Raw genomic sequence first — 16,546 nt, 5'->3', positions numbered from 1 at the left:
GAGACTTGATCCCTCATTTTTTCCTCCTCATTGCAGGTTTCCACCACATTCTCATTGGACACTGCAATGGGCCCTCCCCAGCTCGGCCTCAAGATGCTGGTATAGCAGCAGGTGGCTGTGATCCAGAGGACCTGTGGTGGGACACTGTTTCCCACTGGGACATCCTTCCCCATCCCTCTCTCTGCAGAAGCAATGGATGCCCATGTGGACCTCCTGACTGAGCTGCAGCTGCTGGACAAGGTGCCTACGCTGGAGAGGCTGCGGGCAGCCCAGAAGCGGAGGGCTCAGCAGCTGAAGAAGTGGGCACAGTATGAGAAGGAAATGCAGCACAAGAAGAGGAAGCACGAAAAGAAGAGAAATGCTGTGAACCGAAAGAAAGTGTCTTTTGAAGCCAGCGTTTCTCTGCTGGAGGCCTCTCTGAGGAACGACGTTGAGGAAGGTACGGCACTTGTATCTGGCAGTTTCTTTGTCTGGCTCTGTGTGAGGCCCTCTGTGGTGTGCAGAGGCATCTGTGCTGTCATCCATGCCCTGGACTGCCCTTGACATGGTGTGGTCTCTAAGGCGTTGCCATCTCTGATACAGCTGTGGGGTCCTCAAAGCACTGTGTGACACACCAGCGTTACCTCGATGGGCATCATGAGTGGGCACGCAAATGCTAGGATAGGGCAGGAGTTATGACTGAGATTTAGGGAAAGGAAGGCAGTTTTCATCTCTTTCCTTTTCATACTTCCTACTTACAGAAGGTGTGAAACCCTCCTTTGCCTTGTGGGTGTGCCTCTCAGTGGTTTTATAGAAGTCTGTTGCAGGGATTTACATGTCAGTGTAAATCTCCTCAGCTTCCCTGCTTGAGGGCATGGATTGAGAGCTACATGGATGTATGAATTTTTTCCCAAAATACTGTAAAGCATGGCTTTGCTTAGTGCTTCCTATAGAACAGAACTGCATATTGTTCAGAAATTGGTTTAATTACACCATTTCAAAGTGGATCAAAGTGCCTTGCTTTTGCTACAAAATCTGAAGGGAGGAGGAAAAAATATGTCTAAAAGTCAATAACCATTTGCCTCAACACAGCATGGGGAAAAACTTGTGAGCTCCGGGGAGCCAGAGAGTACTTTTTTACGCGTGGGCTTTTGGAGATCCCAGGTGATTACTTTGATATATGAATCATCTTTTGTTTCCACGTGGGAAGTCAAGGGGGAGATGAAATATAAATGATTAAGAAGTTGAGAAGTCAATGTGAAGAAGGTTGGAGCTGGGAGTGCAGCTGGCACGTGTCACCTCCGAGCTGCCTCTGGGCAGGTGTGCCACTTCTGTTCTTTGTGGCTTTTCCATGCCTTTGTGTTTATTTTTTATCATTCTCACTCCTGAAGTGGGAGACGGGATGGTAGTAGGTGCTGTGCGATGAAATCAGGGAAAAGAAAATGGAGTTGGGTAGTGAGTTGGCTCTTTGTCCCAAAGATGTCTTGGAGCTGTGATGTGATCTCCTCCTGATGGAGGTGGTGGGTTGAGCCCTCTAGGATGGAGTCATTGGGTGCAAACCTCTGCCTTTCTCTTCAGGGAGCAGTCCTGTGTCCCTGAGGAGCTGAACGTGCTGATTTCACTGTTCTTTGCCTGCCTCTTGCCCAGATGTAATTGAAAGAGCTCCTGTGTGCCCACATGGATCTGCAGCACCTTCCCTTATCCCTGTTTCCTTCTGCCATTGATGGCACAACCACTGGGCTCAGCCACTCTGGCTTCCCACTCATCCAGTGACCTCTCTGACTCTGGAGATGTGACAGGCTTAGAGAAGAGGACTTCTTTAGCACGTAAGAAATGCAGGTTCAGCCACAGGTGACCAGGCATGTTGCAGAATCACTGTATCTCCCAGGTAACAAGTGATAGGGCAAGAGGAAATGGTCTCAAGCTGCTCCAGAGGATGTTTAGTTTGGATACTGAGAAAAATTTCTTCCCCAAAAGGGTTGTTAAGCATTGGAATAGGCTGCCCAGGGCAGTGGTGGAGTCACCATCCCTGGAGGGATTTAAAAGATCTGTAGGTTTGGCTCTCGATTAAGTGGTAGACTTGGCAGTGCTGGAGGATGGTTGGACTCTGATCCTAGAGGGCTTTTCCAACCTAAATGATTCCATGGTTCTATGATCTCAGCATGGTGGTGAAGCAGGACAGAAGTCAGGGGCTCCTGGGGAGCATCAGCGTGGGCAGGAGCTACGGAGGGGTGATGGCTTCTGTCAGCTTGTTCCTCACATCTTCTGCAACAGATCTGTCAAAACATCCCAGATTTTACAAACAAGTTGCTATTAAAATCTCCTTTGGATCTCTGTGGGCAGAACCGGGGTAGGGAGCACGCTGCAAACGTGCTGGTGGCAGACGTGAGCGGACAGTGGCACTGGGGAGAAGGAGGTGTTGAGCACTGACCCCAGATGGAGGGCAGCAGTTCCCCTGGGCTGCAGAGTGCTGCCCTGGACCTTCAGTGTGGAAAACTGAAATAGCTACAGGCAGTTCATGGGAGAACTCCAAGGTGAGAGCAGAGCGCTCCCAGTTGCCAGACTGGACCTGCTCTGGTCTCCCCCATGGGAATGCTGGGGGGAGAGGCATCACACACCATAACCTTTTAAAGTGGAAATATGTTCAAGTCCTCACCCAGCTCTGAGCTCAATCTGAGCTGGTTGCAGGAGGATGGGACAAAGGGGAGAACACTCAGCCTTACAGAGCTTACAGGGAGCACAGTGCTCGATGCAGCCTCTGGGCTGTTCCAATGGCTGTGAAGGAGTTGCTTTATAATGCAATAAAGCAGTGCTTTATGAGCTACTGTACTGATTGCAAAGGAACTGTGAGAAGAAAGACAAGAAGTTGCTGAAGGCTGTAGGTAGCCCTTCGAGGCTGTCCTGCAAGATCGTGATCTGAAATTGTGGGGAGGAGGCTGGTCCTGCCATTCCCAGGGCAGCACCTCATCCCTGAAAACAGCCCTGGCTGCTGCAGGGCTGTCGTGTCCAGGTCTTTCTACATCACTGAGCTCCTCTAAAAGCAGCCCCAGAGACTGGGGAGAGGAGCTGGTGTTCTGTAAATTGGAAAAACAGATCCCAAAGGTGGGTAAAGTGGCTGCTTGTACAGACATGTGGCATTTGCTGTCTGGAGGTCCCTTCTCACACCTGGGCTGTTTGCAGGGGGAGCTTCCACTTGACTGACAGAAGCTGGAGGTGTTGGCATTAGCTGGGTGGTGAGCTGTGTTCCCTTCAGTGAGCCAGTGGAGAAATAAAGACCCCCAAGGACCAAGTCACCTTCCAGCAGTGCTGGAGGTACCCTGGTTTCTCCTGCTCTTGGATGAGAGCTGCCTCCCACAGGCACCTGCTGCCCCCCGGCCATGGCTCTGGGAAGCATCGCTGCAGAGTCCTTCAGCTCCCACCTCCTGGCACTTCATCCTGCAAGCGAAAGTTTACCAGAGCCAGAGTGTTGCATAAAACAACGCTTCTGCAGGAGTTTAACCATGCAGGCCTTTAGGGCTGGTGAGCCAGAAAGTGAAGGAAAACTCAGGTTTGATGACCTTGGACTTGGCATCCAGCAAAAAAGTTCCCATTGGCAGAGCAGCGGGCGCAAGCTTGGGGCTCGCTGGGTCCTGTGCCAGCGTGGGGGGATTTCCCTGGGGAGGAACCAGCTTATTCACATAAACACCTCCCCCATGTTTCCCTTCATGCTGACCCTTAAATACCCTGTACATGTGAGGCAGTGCTGAGCATGCTTCACCCACCCTTTGAGGAGCATCCGCAGGGAGTTCCGACTGTGCTCCCTTTGCACCTTTCTGGAATAAACTCAACCCTGTCGTTTCCAAAGGCACTTTTAAAAGAGGCCCTAATTAGTGTCTATAAATTGCTTTCTTTAACCTTTCCAAGTTGATGTGATCTGTTCCCTTGTTACTTCAAACCTTTTATGAGGTGCCTTAATTTTCCACCCACGTTATTAATCTCCTGAAGCTTTTTACATGGGGTTCCTGTGTCCAAGTCTATGAGCAAGTACATCTGTCTGTCTGAGAAGGTTTTTCTCCTGGGCTTTGTGCCCTTTGAAGGGCTCTGAAAAAAAAAATCTCTTTTGTAACCAGAAGTCTGAGTGATATATCTGGGTATTTGGAAATGACCTGAGTCAGAAATTTAAAGTTTCTTTTCAATAACAAAGGCATTTCTTGAGTTTTAAATTCTCTGGGTGTGGAAATGAGAACTCTCCTCTTTGGGAAGCTGTGTGTGGGAGCCCTTGGCAATGATGGATTTTGTTAATTTTGTAAATGGGTGTTGGTATGTCCTCCTAAAGTAAATTCATGTATTTGGCCATATTTTAACTTGGCTTTTTCATGCAATTTGGATGTGATGCCAGCACAGGGTGGTTTGCATATGGCAGCTAACTGGAGGCATCTGGGAGCATGAGCAGTATTGAATCTGCAACTTTCTCTGTTGTCATAACAAGTAAATAATCTTTTTTTATTGTCCCCAACTCCCTGAAATTTCAATCGAATGGGAAAATTATATCCATAAGAACTTGAAATGCCAACTTTTCTGTTTGGATATTACTGCTGAAAGTCCATCCCAGGTTTTCATGGGATGAAGCCCTCTCCCTCCCCAAATCTGGAGTCAACTTCAACATTTTGTTTCAGACTCTTTCTTTAAATGAAGAAGTTTGATCAGAAATACTTTTTTTTTAAAAATAAGGTGAGATATTGGCTTAACTTCAGAATGTGTTTCATAAAAGATGACACCAGCTGTTGCAGAAGAGCTTTGGTTTCAGTGGGTCAAGCCTCTTCTTGACCCCTTTCAGATGAATTGGGATGTCTGTTCTTGGGACGCTGGTGCTTCCGTTCACTGAGTTGTTTCAAGATGTGTGAGTTGAGAAACAGACTCTTTTCATACCCACAGACCAGAAATTCTACATCTCTGGAATTTCTCTATTTGCAGCACAAGCAGGCTCCCTCCTGAACCCCCACAGCGAGCAGTTGCTTTTCTTGACTAAAGCAAGAACCAAACATTCGCATGAATGCCCTCTGACCATCCTTGCTGAGAAGCAGTGATGTAGGGATCCTGGCTGGAATTTTTTTCGTTTTTTTTTTTTTTGATCAACATTTAAACACCTGTTCTCCCCAAGCACCTTGCAGGCCCAGCTGCCCACCTTCTCCTCAGTGGGCACATCTTTCTGCTTGCCCCTTGCTTCTGTAGTTCTTGGCTTCTGTGATAGAAATGGGTCATTTTCACATCTTTTTGCTTTCTGGCTTTTACACATGTGCCAATTCCAACCATTTCTGATACCACTGAAAATATTTCTGGTGTATCTTGTAATAGGATTACAAGATAATGAATGAACATTGGATTCAAACTGCTTGTCCCACCAGTAAGGATGGTCTGTTTGGATTCAAGTTGTTTTTAATCAAACAGGGATTGGCCAGTGACGGTTGTCAAGATTTTGTTTCTTACTAGAAGTGGCTTAAGGCACTTAATCGGCTTCTAAAATTTGGCTACAGTGTGTTTTGGAGGAGAAACTCAGTGTCTCCTTGGTTGCATGTACACCTAAATGTGAACTGGACATTTCTTTGGTTTATTAGTATTGTTGATGGTGTTAATGCAGCCATGTGTGAGGACTATTCTGGCTCGAAAGGGGATCTGGGCAATGGGAAGGAAAGGCTGAAACTTCTCAGCTTGTGCATGCAAGGTGCACTAGGTAGGATATGTAAGGTCACCATCTGCTTTGCAAACCCTGCCCCGCCAACTCACGGCAGGGAGGGCTCAGGATGCGCCTGCCTGGGAACTCTCAGGACTTTTGTCAGCCCAAGGCGGATTATCAATGGGACCTTAATTCAACCGGGTGCCTGGAGATGTTAATGCCTACAACGAAGTGCTAAATCACTGGCATTTAACCTTTCCCTTCCCTGTCCTGGCTGATCTGCTTGCTGTGACCTGGAGGCAGCTGTGGATGGCAGCTTGTTTTCTGGTGTCTAGAGGCTGCCAAATGTTGAAGCCAGAACTTCTCAGTCCGAGCCTGACAATATTTGCCTATATATGGGTGGCTTTTTCTAGCCAGTAACTTCCCCGCTTGGTTGTCTTTGTGATTTCCCGGGAGGACTTCTGCCTGCCATCCGCACGAGGGGGACCAAGGCATGGAAGCACAGCCGTGGCCATGGATGTGGGTCGGATCAAGCCTTGAAAGCAGCACGCCTGGCTGCCTGCTCGGGGATAATGGCCTGGAAGGGCTGAGGCTACAGCCCAGCCAGCTTCTTGCTCTAGGAGCTGTGACGTGGGATTTCTTGCAGGCAATTTCTTTCTTGCCTGCCTGGCTGCCTTCCAGGTGTGTGCTGTTTCCTATGCTCCAGTTAACTGCGTGTTTTGTCCCACTCCAATAGCGAAAAATTGGAGAGCATAAATAGCAGCTCAGTTGGGGACCTCTGGTGTCTTTTGCGTAATAAGCAGCAGAAATCTGGAGTAAAAGATGGTCTGTCTTCTCTCCTTGGCCATGAGCTCTGATAGCCAAGGCCCTGTCCCACTGCAGGGCTGTGTTGTGATACCTAATCCAGTTCTGCCAAAGGGATGTAAGACATGAGCCTGATGGCTCCCCAGAGCTCGCTGGTACCTGGCATTTTGCAGCATCATTCTGTTTTCAGGTGTATTTTGAAAAATAAAAAAGTCCAAACAGCTCACAACCAAAGCACCGTTTTCCAGACAAGTATCTAATTCTTCTTTTCAAATGAATGTCAGTGGGGAAATGAGTATTTTTTGGGGTGAAACCTTCTTGCAGGGAGAAACCTCATGTTGCTGCTTTACTCTGATTCAGTTAAAAATGTGTTTCTGGATAGGAGGAACTTGGCTGTAAGCTGTGGTTGCAGGCTCTGCTTTCTGCCCCTTTTCCTGTTCAAGGAGAATTTGAAAAGTGGATTAAATCTACTTTTTTCCCAGATTTAAATTCCTGCCTTTCTGGAGTTGGGCCAGCTCAGCTCAGTTGGTGTAGATTTCTTCCTCCTAGAATCATGGAAAACAGAGGTTGAGAGGGCCTCGGGAGGTCATGTAATCCACCTCTCGCCCCAAGGCAGGATCAACTGTATCTAAAATGCTTGCTAATGAGGGAGGAGTTAGGTATCTTAGTGTATTTATAGGCACCTTCACAGCACCAGAGCACATCTACATGTGCAGGTGGTCCTGCTGCTCATTCAGTTCTGCATATTTTTCGTACTAGCTTATATTTATCTTCCTTTCTTTTGCCTTGCTTCTCATCCTTACGTTTATTGACTGGGAGTTTTCCTACTTCTGTGAAGAATGCTCTAATTCTTTCTTTAATAGCAGTTGCTATGGCAGCTGGTTCAGGCAGTGCCTTATAGCTTCTTCTACATACACTTTCACTGCTTGTTTTTTCCTCTGGAGCCTGGCCAGGTCTTTGGGAAACCTTATCATTCTCTGTGTCTTGAAAAAAAAACAAAAGAAAAAAATCATATTCTGGTATAAGCATTTAAAAACATCCCTATAGCCTTGCCCACCCTCTATCCCGTCACTAAAGGATGCTAAATAGGCCAGGAAGCAAACTGTTTAATTCTGTCTGCCGGTGCATTTGTAATCAAGAGCCAAGATGCAATCAAGCACCCTGCACTTCTTTTAATTTGGGGAACAAGAGCCCATGTGCAGCTCCAAGCAAGCGGATGCAGTTTCCACTGAGATCCCTGCAATTTGCAACTGTTTATTGCTGGATTTGGCCTCTGGATTCCCCAGATAGAGTGAGGTAGACTGGCTGTAAATGCCACTCATGTAGGAAGATGGCTTTAGTTATTCTGGGGTGTTCCTCCTGCTCTGAATACATTTAGTAGCAGTTTGCAGCATCTGTCAGTTTGGCCAAGGTTTTCAAGCCAGATTGTAATTCCCTTTTTCCTGATGGTCTTGTCTGCTGTTCTAGGCTTTGCTTTCAAAGGGCATGAGGAGTGGTCCCTGCCTTGAGTGGAAGAGCACCGAGCTCTGAATTGTAAAGGAAAGCTTCCAAAGTCTCATTTATCTTGGTCTGTCTTTACCTGGGCTGACAAGAGAAATTAAATTAGTTAAAAAAACCCCACCACTCTCCCATGTAAAAAGATGCTAAACAACCCAACCACCAAACAAAATAACACCCACTCTTTTTTCTCCCAAGGGAGAACTGCTATCAAGTTCACCTCTAAAAAGGGGAGACTAGAGCAGGAATTAACCTGAAAGTCGCTCGCAAACCATTCTCCTTGATTGCACCAGCCCTGTTTTAGCCTGGTTGGCAGCTGATGGTTTCTGTTGTAGAGTAGTGTTACAGCTTCTATTTTGTCCATTTTTATAGCTACATCTGTCTGGAAACATTCACATTTTGGGTGAGTGGGGGAGATTCTGGCACCTTCAAAGTATTTCCACTCTGGTCTGATTTAGAGCAGGAAAGGTTGGAGATGAGGTGCTGGTACTTCCACAGTTCTGGTTGAAATGATAAGGCCTGAACACAGTGAGACGTGGTGGCTCACTGTGAATTATCCTGTCTGAAGGATTCTCTGTGTCAACACCATCTGTTTCAATACCAGCAAACTTTTACCAGCCCGGTGTTATTGAACGGAAAGCATGAAGCACGGAAAGGGAGCAGCTCTGCTGCCCTGAGGTTTTTGTTGCTGCAGGACATTCGTGGTCTGCCCAATGGCTTGGGACAAGGAATTCACCTGGAAATCCATACCAGTTCTTGGTCTTTTGGGGTTTGAAAGGTGCAGTGACCCTGCAGTAAAGGACAATAATTTCACTCACATTAAGGACATGGAGAGAACTTTCTGCATCTGTCTGCAGGCATTGGGTTGAGATTATGCATTGTCAGAGAAGACAAGTGAGATCCAAGCTGGGGTCCTGTGATTAACCTTCTGGAGAGCCCATCAGCTCCACAGAGACTAGGACCCAACTTAGAAACCTGGGGCTGGACAGCGTGCAGTGCTTCCATGGAGAGCAAGTTTCAACCTACTTCGAGTTCAGACTCTTCCTGTGACTCTAGAACTTTTCAGACCTGGTTTATTTTATTATTTCAGATCCTATCAGTTTGTCTTTAATTAGCAAGGCTAGAGCAGGGCTCCATGGGAACTTAAATGGGCCTCTTCTTTTAATTAAAATTTTGGTTTAATAGCCTGAAATAGCAGGCGTTAGAAAGAGCCAGAGCTCCAGCAAAGGAGGACAGGACGGTCCCCATGGATCTGCAGTGACATCCTCCTGGCAGTCAGGGAGTTATAGGGTTTTCTTTCCTCCTAAAGCTGATGCTGTCACAACAGTGATGCAAGTCCTGGACTTGATCTGAAGCTCCAGTCTAGGCTGTAACCAGCCTATTTCCAACCTGCTGCTGGATGCTGTGCCAAAAGCACAGCATGCCTGGGTTGATAGGTGACAGTGGGTCATGGAGAGGTGCTGGAAGTCCATTTTGCTTTTACTAGAAGGGCCAGTGAGTTTAAAATTTCATCTTAAAGGGCATCTAAGCAGGATTCTCTGTGTGGTTTCATAGTAAATTTATTTCTCATAACTTCAATCATGCAGTTGTGAAGTAGCTATGAAAAAGCTGCTGCTCTGTCCCCTGACCCAAATTATTCTCATTTGTGGCAATTTTCCATCACTCTTCAGAGACAGGAAAGCTGTCATCTGAATGCTGGTCAGCACTGAATGAGTGGCATGGATTCAAGATTTGGGTCATCATTGCATTGTATCACGCAGTGCTCTAAGATTTACCATGTGTTTAGTAGTGGGAATGTTTGCAGCATTGATCTGTCAGTTATCCTATGGGGAAAAAGTGAGCAGGAAATATTTCTTGCTTTACTTACACCCAAAGCCTTGTCTTTTAGCTCAAGGGCAATATTTGTTGACTGATTTTTCTCTCGTGGAATGGGATTGACAGCTTGGATTGCAGATAAAGGTGTGCCCAGAGCAGGGCAAGGGTGATGAGCCAGAGGTCTGGCCATCTGGCTTTACTTGATCCTTGTGTCATTCCTGTGGGTTTCACAGCTTCCAGGAGTACGTTGCTCACTAAGCCTTCCTGGACCAAGATCTGATAGGAGCACATTCAGCTACTACTGACCAGGGGCTTCTTGTGGATCCCTGAGCATTTTGGCACAGACCTCTAAAGATATTTGGGTATTTTAACTTCTGCTGCACTCAGTTTGGTTTGGTCACGTAATGCATTTGTGCTCCAGAAGAATACAGAATCCATGTGAAAAGTGCTCAGCTCCTTCCTGCGGGATGCTGGTGTACAGACCACCCAGTTAAGCCCCTCCTGCCCTGTGGGATTACAATATACAGACACAGCATTTTTTCCCCTCGGGGTTCGTCCTGATCAGCACCAGGAGTTCCCAGCAGCTGTGGAAATCTCTCACCTCTGCCATGGGGAGGAGCGGTTCCCTGGGACAGCCAGTACCCAGTGTGGTGGGATCCCCACCCTTCTCCTTCCCTTCCTACAGGAAGGGCCTGTGGGTTTTCCAACCATGGAACAGGAAAGAAGTAGGGATCCTGTTTATCCACCCACTGAACTGGCTCACTTCTATTTAAAATTGCTCCTTGTCCTATTCTGCTTGTGGCTGTGGCCTCTCGTTTGCCAACTGTCCTGTCTCTGCTGTGCCCTCTGGAAAGAGCTCCTCCAGGGAGCATCATGTGTGGAGGTCTTGAGATGCCACAGCTAGAGAAGGCTTCAAAACCCAGTGGGCTGAGTTGCAGGGTTAAGACTCCAGCACTGATTGTTGTGTCACTCAGAGATGAAAGTAGCAGCTTGGTCACCCACAGACCATGGGGTCTTGGGACTGGGGGCAAGACAAGGACATTTACTGGGGGCAGAGTTGGTCTTGCAGTTTTGCCCTGTCCCAAAGCAATTTCTGTGTTAGATCCTAATAACATCCAGTGCAATATCAGCTCCTTGGGAGGTGTCAGATGGCATCTGACCCACGCATGAATGTGGAGGTTTGGTGAGACTCATGCAAAGCCTTGACTATGTTTGTTATCTCTCACTAAAATATGAGAGAACATTGGGCAGGGCCTGATTTGTTGTGGACATCTCTTTGCTCTTGTTGGGAAGTCTGAACTCTCCACAGCTGGGGTAGAAGCCTGCAGCGTGGGAGGCCACCTTCCCACAGAGGACAGGGGGTGACTGCAAAGCAGGGGAACCGGGAATGTTTCCTTGGAGCACTCTGTGCTTCTTCCTGCTCCCAGTGCTGTGGGAGGGTCTTGCTTATGCACAGGAGCGGTTTGTTCATGGTTACAGCTCTGAGGGCTGTTAGGAAAGGCAAGCAGGGTGATAGAGCTTTGACTGGAGAGGGTTTACTGGGGGTGAAGAGGAGGCTGGAGATCTCTGTCAGAGCAGGATATACACACTGCAGGAGCAGGACGAGCGGTGCAGCTGTTCCTGACTCTGGGACAGCCTCCTGAACAACAAAAACCTCATCAGATATGGCACAATTTGTGGTGTACAGAGTGACTGTGTAAAATACTGACTTGTGGGCACGGATGTTTAACCTGAGCAGAAGAGTCATGGGCTGGGGGTGGTAATTGGAAGGAAACAGTGTACCTGTGTTTGTGCATCCCCTGGGACAGGTACAGGTCTGGAAAGCAGTGGGGATGGCAGGAGTGTGTGGGGACACAGCCAGGATGGCCTTCTCTGAGACTGCTCATGGGCGGGAGCTTTTTGCAGTGTCATTACCCCTGGGGAGGGAGTTGTTCCCATGGGATTTGGGGAGAGCAGGAGTGTGAGTGGCTCTGTGGAGCTTTTTACTCTGCCAGTCTGGCTGTGTGTTGCTGTGAAGACACTTGCAGCACCCGGCCCTGGTGTTAATGGGAAGGCTGGTGGCTGTGCTGGGCAGGCAGAGAGTTCTTAGGTAGTGACTAATGAGTGCCCTGCAGAGCAGGAGCATGGACACTCATCAAGTCACTAAGTGGCTGCATTTAACTAAAATTAATGCCCCTTGTAAGCAGTGGTGGCAGCTGTGCAGAGCAGTAGGCTAATCTCACGCAGGAAAAGGTTTGCTGGAAGAGGTGATGGTGCCCTGGCTGGTGCAGGGACCAGGATCCACGCTGGGCTTTCCTAGGGAAGGCAGGCACAGTGCCCCTGGGGTGTGCATGAGTCACGTTCCCGCAGTACCCAGCTCTGCGAGCATCCCGAGGGAAGCACCAACACCCCGAATGCTGGGTCGTGTCTGGGATCATGGCACTGCATCCTCAGCGTGGGATGTTTGGGGATCTCTGCATGGACACAGCCAGTGTGCTGTCTGCCATGCACCACCAAATCTGGTGCTGTCTGGAATGGACTGAGCCAAAAGCCTGGGTCTGGCAATGCAGACCTGTGGATAATCAGGGCGAGCTGCCTGAAGCAGGGAGAGTGGCACTGCCAACAGACAACGAGCATCACTTACTCTAATTAAATCTGAGGGGGCTTTTTTAATGACCTATTTTTTTTTTTTTTGGACTTAACTGGGAAAGTACACTGAGGGAGGAAGCTGTCCTTGTTTAAAAGTGTCTACCCTTAGCCCACAAAGCTGGGCCAGATCTGCTGGTACATGCTGGTGCTTTGTGTGGCCCTGGTAAGGAAAACAAGCATAAGTATCACTCTATAGCTGTTTTGCTTTGCTTGATGAATCTGGATCAGTGTCTCTCTCCCTCCTAATCAGGTTAGTTTTCTTTTGATCTACCTTTGTTAAGGAAATCTAAACTGATTTAGCTATTCCCATCTGTTTTCCCTTTGCCTGATTTGGTCTTTCCACAAGGCTGTCTCGGCTCTACCCTAATTACTGTTGAGTTGTCTGATGCTGTAGCAGGTGACAGTGCTGTACAACTTTGTAAATCTTAACCAGTATTCACTGGGAATTTTTTTGGCAGATGTTTTGTTTCATTTTTGGACAGATTAGTTTTAGATTGGCAAATGCATTAGACTTAAGGAGAAGACAATTGTTACTAGCTGTCAAAAAGAAAACACTAATTATCAATCATGTTTTATTAAGCCTCTGTTGAACTGATTTGCTGTAGAAAACATAACTTTTTAGCTTCAGGACATCTGATTTTTGAGAGTTCTTCTTTCTTGATAATGGTGATGTATGTTACAGCATAGAAGAGAGGAAAAAATTAGCTCAGGATTAAAATCCATGACACCCTGGAATTTTAATCACCTGTTTTTAGGAACATAAAACTGTATTCTGTGCTGGTGTGCCATAAAATCATTGCAGATGTGTGTTCCTTGTCACTTCTGCATGTAAACCCTGTCCCTGCACGTGATATACAGCATTCCCAGCCACAGCAGGATTTAGTGAATGTTGTGCCTTGTTTGTTTGCTCTCAATAGGTCCTAGTTTTCAAAACGAGCCTCCAGTTACTGTGAGATAAGATAAGGGTAGTTGGGGGAAATTTCAGTGTTCCTGCCTTGTTGTGTGACTTGGCTGGACTCGGAGCAGCAGCAAGGCACCGGCTTCGTCTGAAATCAATTTTGCAAAGTTGCTGGTACAATCATTAAGTAAAACAGGTTTTTAGTGAGTTATTCTCCACTGCAGTTGCGTGTGCTATCTAAAATATCTCTCACTGTGCTCCTGTTGTTTGTAACACGCTCAAACTGACTGATGGGAGAGGCAGGTGGAGGTGAAGGGGCATCTTCCAAAACAGCTCAGCTAGCCCTTCCCCATAGCAGACTGGTTTTGTTTTCCTCTTGGGATAAGTCCAACAGGGCAATTTTTATCCATCTGTTTTTCTTGTGAGAGGGGAGTGTTATCTGTGAGGGGAGATATGGTACCCTGTGTGGTATAGACATGTGGGAGCTGTCCCAGGAATGTGGCCAAGTAGGATCTGTCAGTGGATCAGCATAGCCCGGCCCCTGTCCTTCACTGCTAGTTTAGTCCTGGGAATGTGCTTCATCAACAGCAAACTCCTTATTTCCAGTGGGAATATCAGAAAGGAAGGGATTTCCAGTCAAGAGGGGGAAAGCCTTGTCATTCAAATCCAGTCCACTCTCTGAAGAAACTCTTTGATTTAACTACTCTGGGTGGAGGAAGGAGGGGCCAGATGGTTGCAAAGCATCTCAAGAACTGCTGACAATGTAAGGACCTTCTTATAAGAGCTCCTGTTCCTTCCCCCATCCCCTGAAGAGCCTCCTTCTAATGCTCTTGGAAAGTCACTGCAGAACAGAAACTCAAGGGAGGGTTTGCTCGTCTTGCCGAGCTGCTCTGGGGCCCAGGTTTGTCTGAATTCCCATTTGACTGGGGCTCTCCTGACTGGCGCTTGGGTGGGGGAGAAGATGACTTTACCTTTTGTTTTGTCCCCTTCCCAGGGTGACTGCAGTTCACAGTTGCTGTGGTTTGCCTGCGGTGGCACAGCCTCACCTGAGTGTGCTGAGCATTCATCTCTGCTTTATGGGTGCTTTATTTGCTAGAAATCTGTGGTGCATATGTTCTCCCTTTTAACGTGTTTGATGCTGTTGTGCATCACAGGCACAAAACACCTCAAACCAATCTGGTTTATTGGGTCTGTGTAGAGAAACAGCTCTCCTGAGGAACTGGGCTTCCACTGGGGAGCAAGGCTTCAGCAGCAAAGAGGTTAATGCAATCTGTCCCAAAAACTATCTGTGCCTCATGCCAAGCCTGGTTGTCACCTTGCTCCTTTTAGCCCCTACAGCTGTTCTGTCCCCAGAGGACGTACAATGCCTGTTTGTTCTGTGAAGGATGTGTGTTTGTTGGGAAAGGGCCCCTTGCTCCTGATGCCCTGTTCAGAGGAAGAGGCAGCACCAGCTATTCCTTTGTGTGTTCTTCAACCAAAAGTGGATGGAGAGCTTGGCCACCGAAATGTGTCCATCCCCTAGTAGAGGTTGCACAGATGGTGCAATTTATGCAACCAGGGCCCATTTCGGCTTACTTTTTGCTAGTGATCCCCTTCTTCCCAGGTGTGCCAGCTGGAGGAAAGGTAACAGTCCTGTCAGGATGTGGAGCTAAGCCAGGGGTTACAGTTGCAGGAGGCAGCAGCCGCCAGGGCAGAAGACACGTGCAGTCTTCTCAGGCTCACTTTTCAAAGAGGAATAGCTAGAATTTGGTTCAGGGTTTGTAGGTCAGGTTTCCATTATACAACTGTACTGGTTGCAGCTGCTCCTGTGAGATCCAGACCCTGTTGGATGCTCCTGGTCGGGCGGGCTCCTTTCCACAGGAATTATCCTTTATGACAAGATTTACAGGAAGACAGTTTCTCTGTTGTAGCACTAATTGGGTGGTAATGGAGGGTTGGAGTGGGATTTGCCTCAGTCTGTGAAATGTGGGAAACACCTTGGAGCATCTGTAACAAACAGCTGCAGGGAAAGAAATAATTTTTAAAAATTTTTTCCAGGCAAAGGTAGGACTGAGAAGAATTGAGGAGGGATCTTGTACTTGATCACAGATCTAGCAATGAGGATCAAATCTCCTGGACCTCCCAAAATGGGTACAAGTGCACTTGGCACAAGTCACACTGAACATGTGGGTCTCTGCCCATGCTTTCAGGATGAGGCTGGTTGTGTGAGGAAGGTTATATCCCTGCCTTAGTGAGTGAGGATGCAGCCCTCCCACCTCATTTCCCAGGTGATAAAATGGTCTGTGGTGTCTCCAGGAACAAAAGCACTTGGGTGCCTGTCCTTGTGAGGGTCTGTGAGGGCCCTGTCACCCTGGGTAGCTAGCCTGGCTCATGTTCTTGAAGAACTTGCTCTCAAAAGGTGTTTAGGAAGCTACAAACCTCTTCTGTGGGATGTTGATCAGCAGAAAAATGCATGTTCTTGCACCAGAAGCTGCCACAGTTGCTCGGTTATACTCAGTGCTAGAGATACTGAATTTTAAGTTTAGGAGCAGGGGAGTGCTGGGTCCAGCCCAAGTGGTCAGGGCTGCACATCTGCCCATTCCTGTGCAGGAGCCTCCAGCTGACTCCTCGTCCCCTGCGCTGTCACTGGGATCCACCTTTGCCACCTGTAATTAGTGCTGTCAGCAGAGCAGTGTAAGCAGCCACTTCAGCATTAATTACTTTAATGAACTTGCTAAGGTGGGTTAAGCTACTAAAGCATTTTGTTGTTACTGTAAATGTTAAAGTCAAAATATTAGACTGTGCGATGGATGGGAGATGACGCAAAGCTGGAGCCTGGCTTTCCTCTTGTCTTGATGTTCAAAGTCAGGTTGTTTTAGCTAATTTAATCATGCAGTCTGTTCTCCTCAATTGCACAGAAGCAGCCATGGCCAGCAGCATGGGTAGGAGAGAGTAAGGAGGCTCTCTCCTTTTACTCTGAGGCGTAAGGGATGCAGTGAGTACAGGGCAATCTGCCAGTCAAGCCCAAAAGATGGATGTCACTGTTCTTGCATTCTGACAGCTCAAAGGTGGTCCATGATGCTTAGGCTCTTGTAATGTTAAATATGTAATGAAAAACTCCCCAGTGAGAGGGATCTGCTGGTGAGGGAGCTCTCATAAGCAACCAGGATGGGATGCAATGGTTCATTAATGATGCTGGGTTTAGTACAGAAATAAGCAGAGTTTTCACCACTGTGGAGAGGAGAATGGTCCTGTTCTTGCTAGTGGCAAAACTTAATGGGGAATTTTAATGA

The 16,546-nt window shown here is 47.6% G+C and overlaps 1 protein-coding gene across 1 annotated transcript in view; it reads left to right on the top strand.

Annotated features, from left to right (window-relative positions):
- PPP1R16B (protein phosphatase 1 regulatory subunit 16B) overlaps positions 1–16,546 on the top strand; it is a 53,123-nt gene that overhangs the window by 17,379 nt on the left and 19,198 nt on the right. The window contains exon 2 of the mRNA XM_027711623.2: positions 37–439. Coding sequence (XP_027567424.1) covers positions 193–439 — 247 coding nt within the window. The 5' untranslated portion in view covers positions 37–192. The remainder of the gene's footprint in view (positions 1–36; positions 440–16,546) is intronic.

Source organism: Pipra filicauda, unplaced genomic scaffold, assembly GCF_003945595.2.
Source record: "Pipra filicauda isolate LSUMZ 115617 unplaced genomic scaffold, ASM394559v2 scaffold4_size7858003_pilon, whole genome shotgun sequence".
NCBI lineage: Eukaryota > Metazoa > Chordata > Aves > Passeriformes > Pipridae > Pipra > Pipra filicauda.
This window is presented reverse-complemented; position numbering and strand designations above follow the sequence as displayed.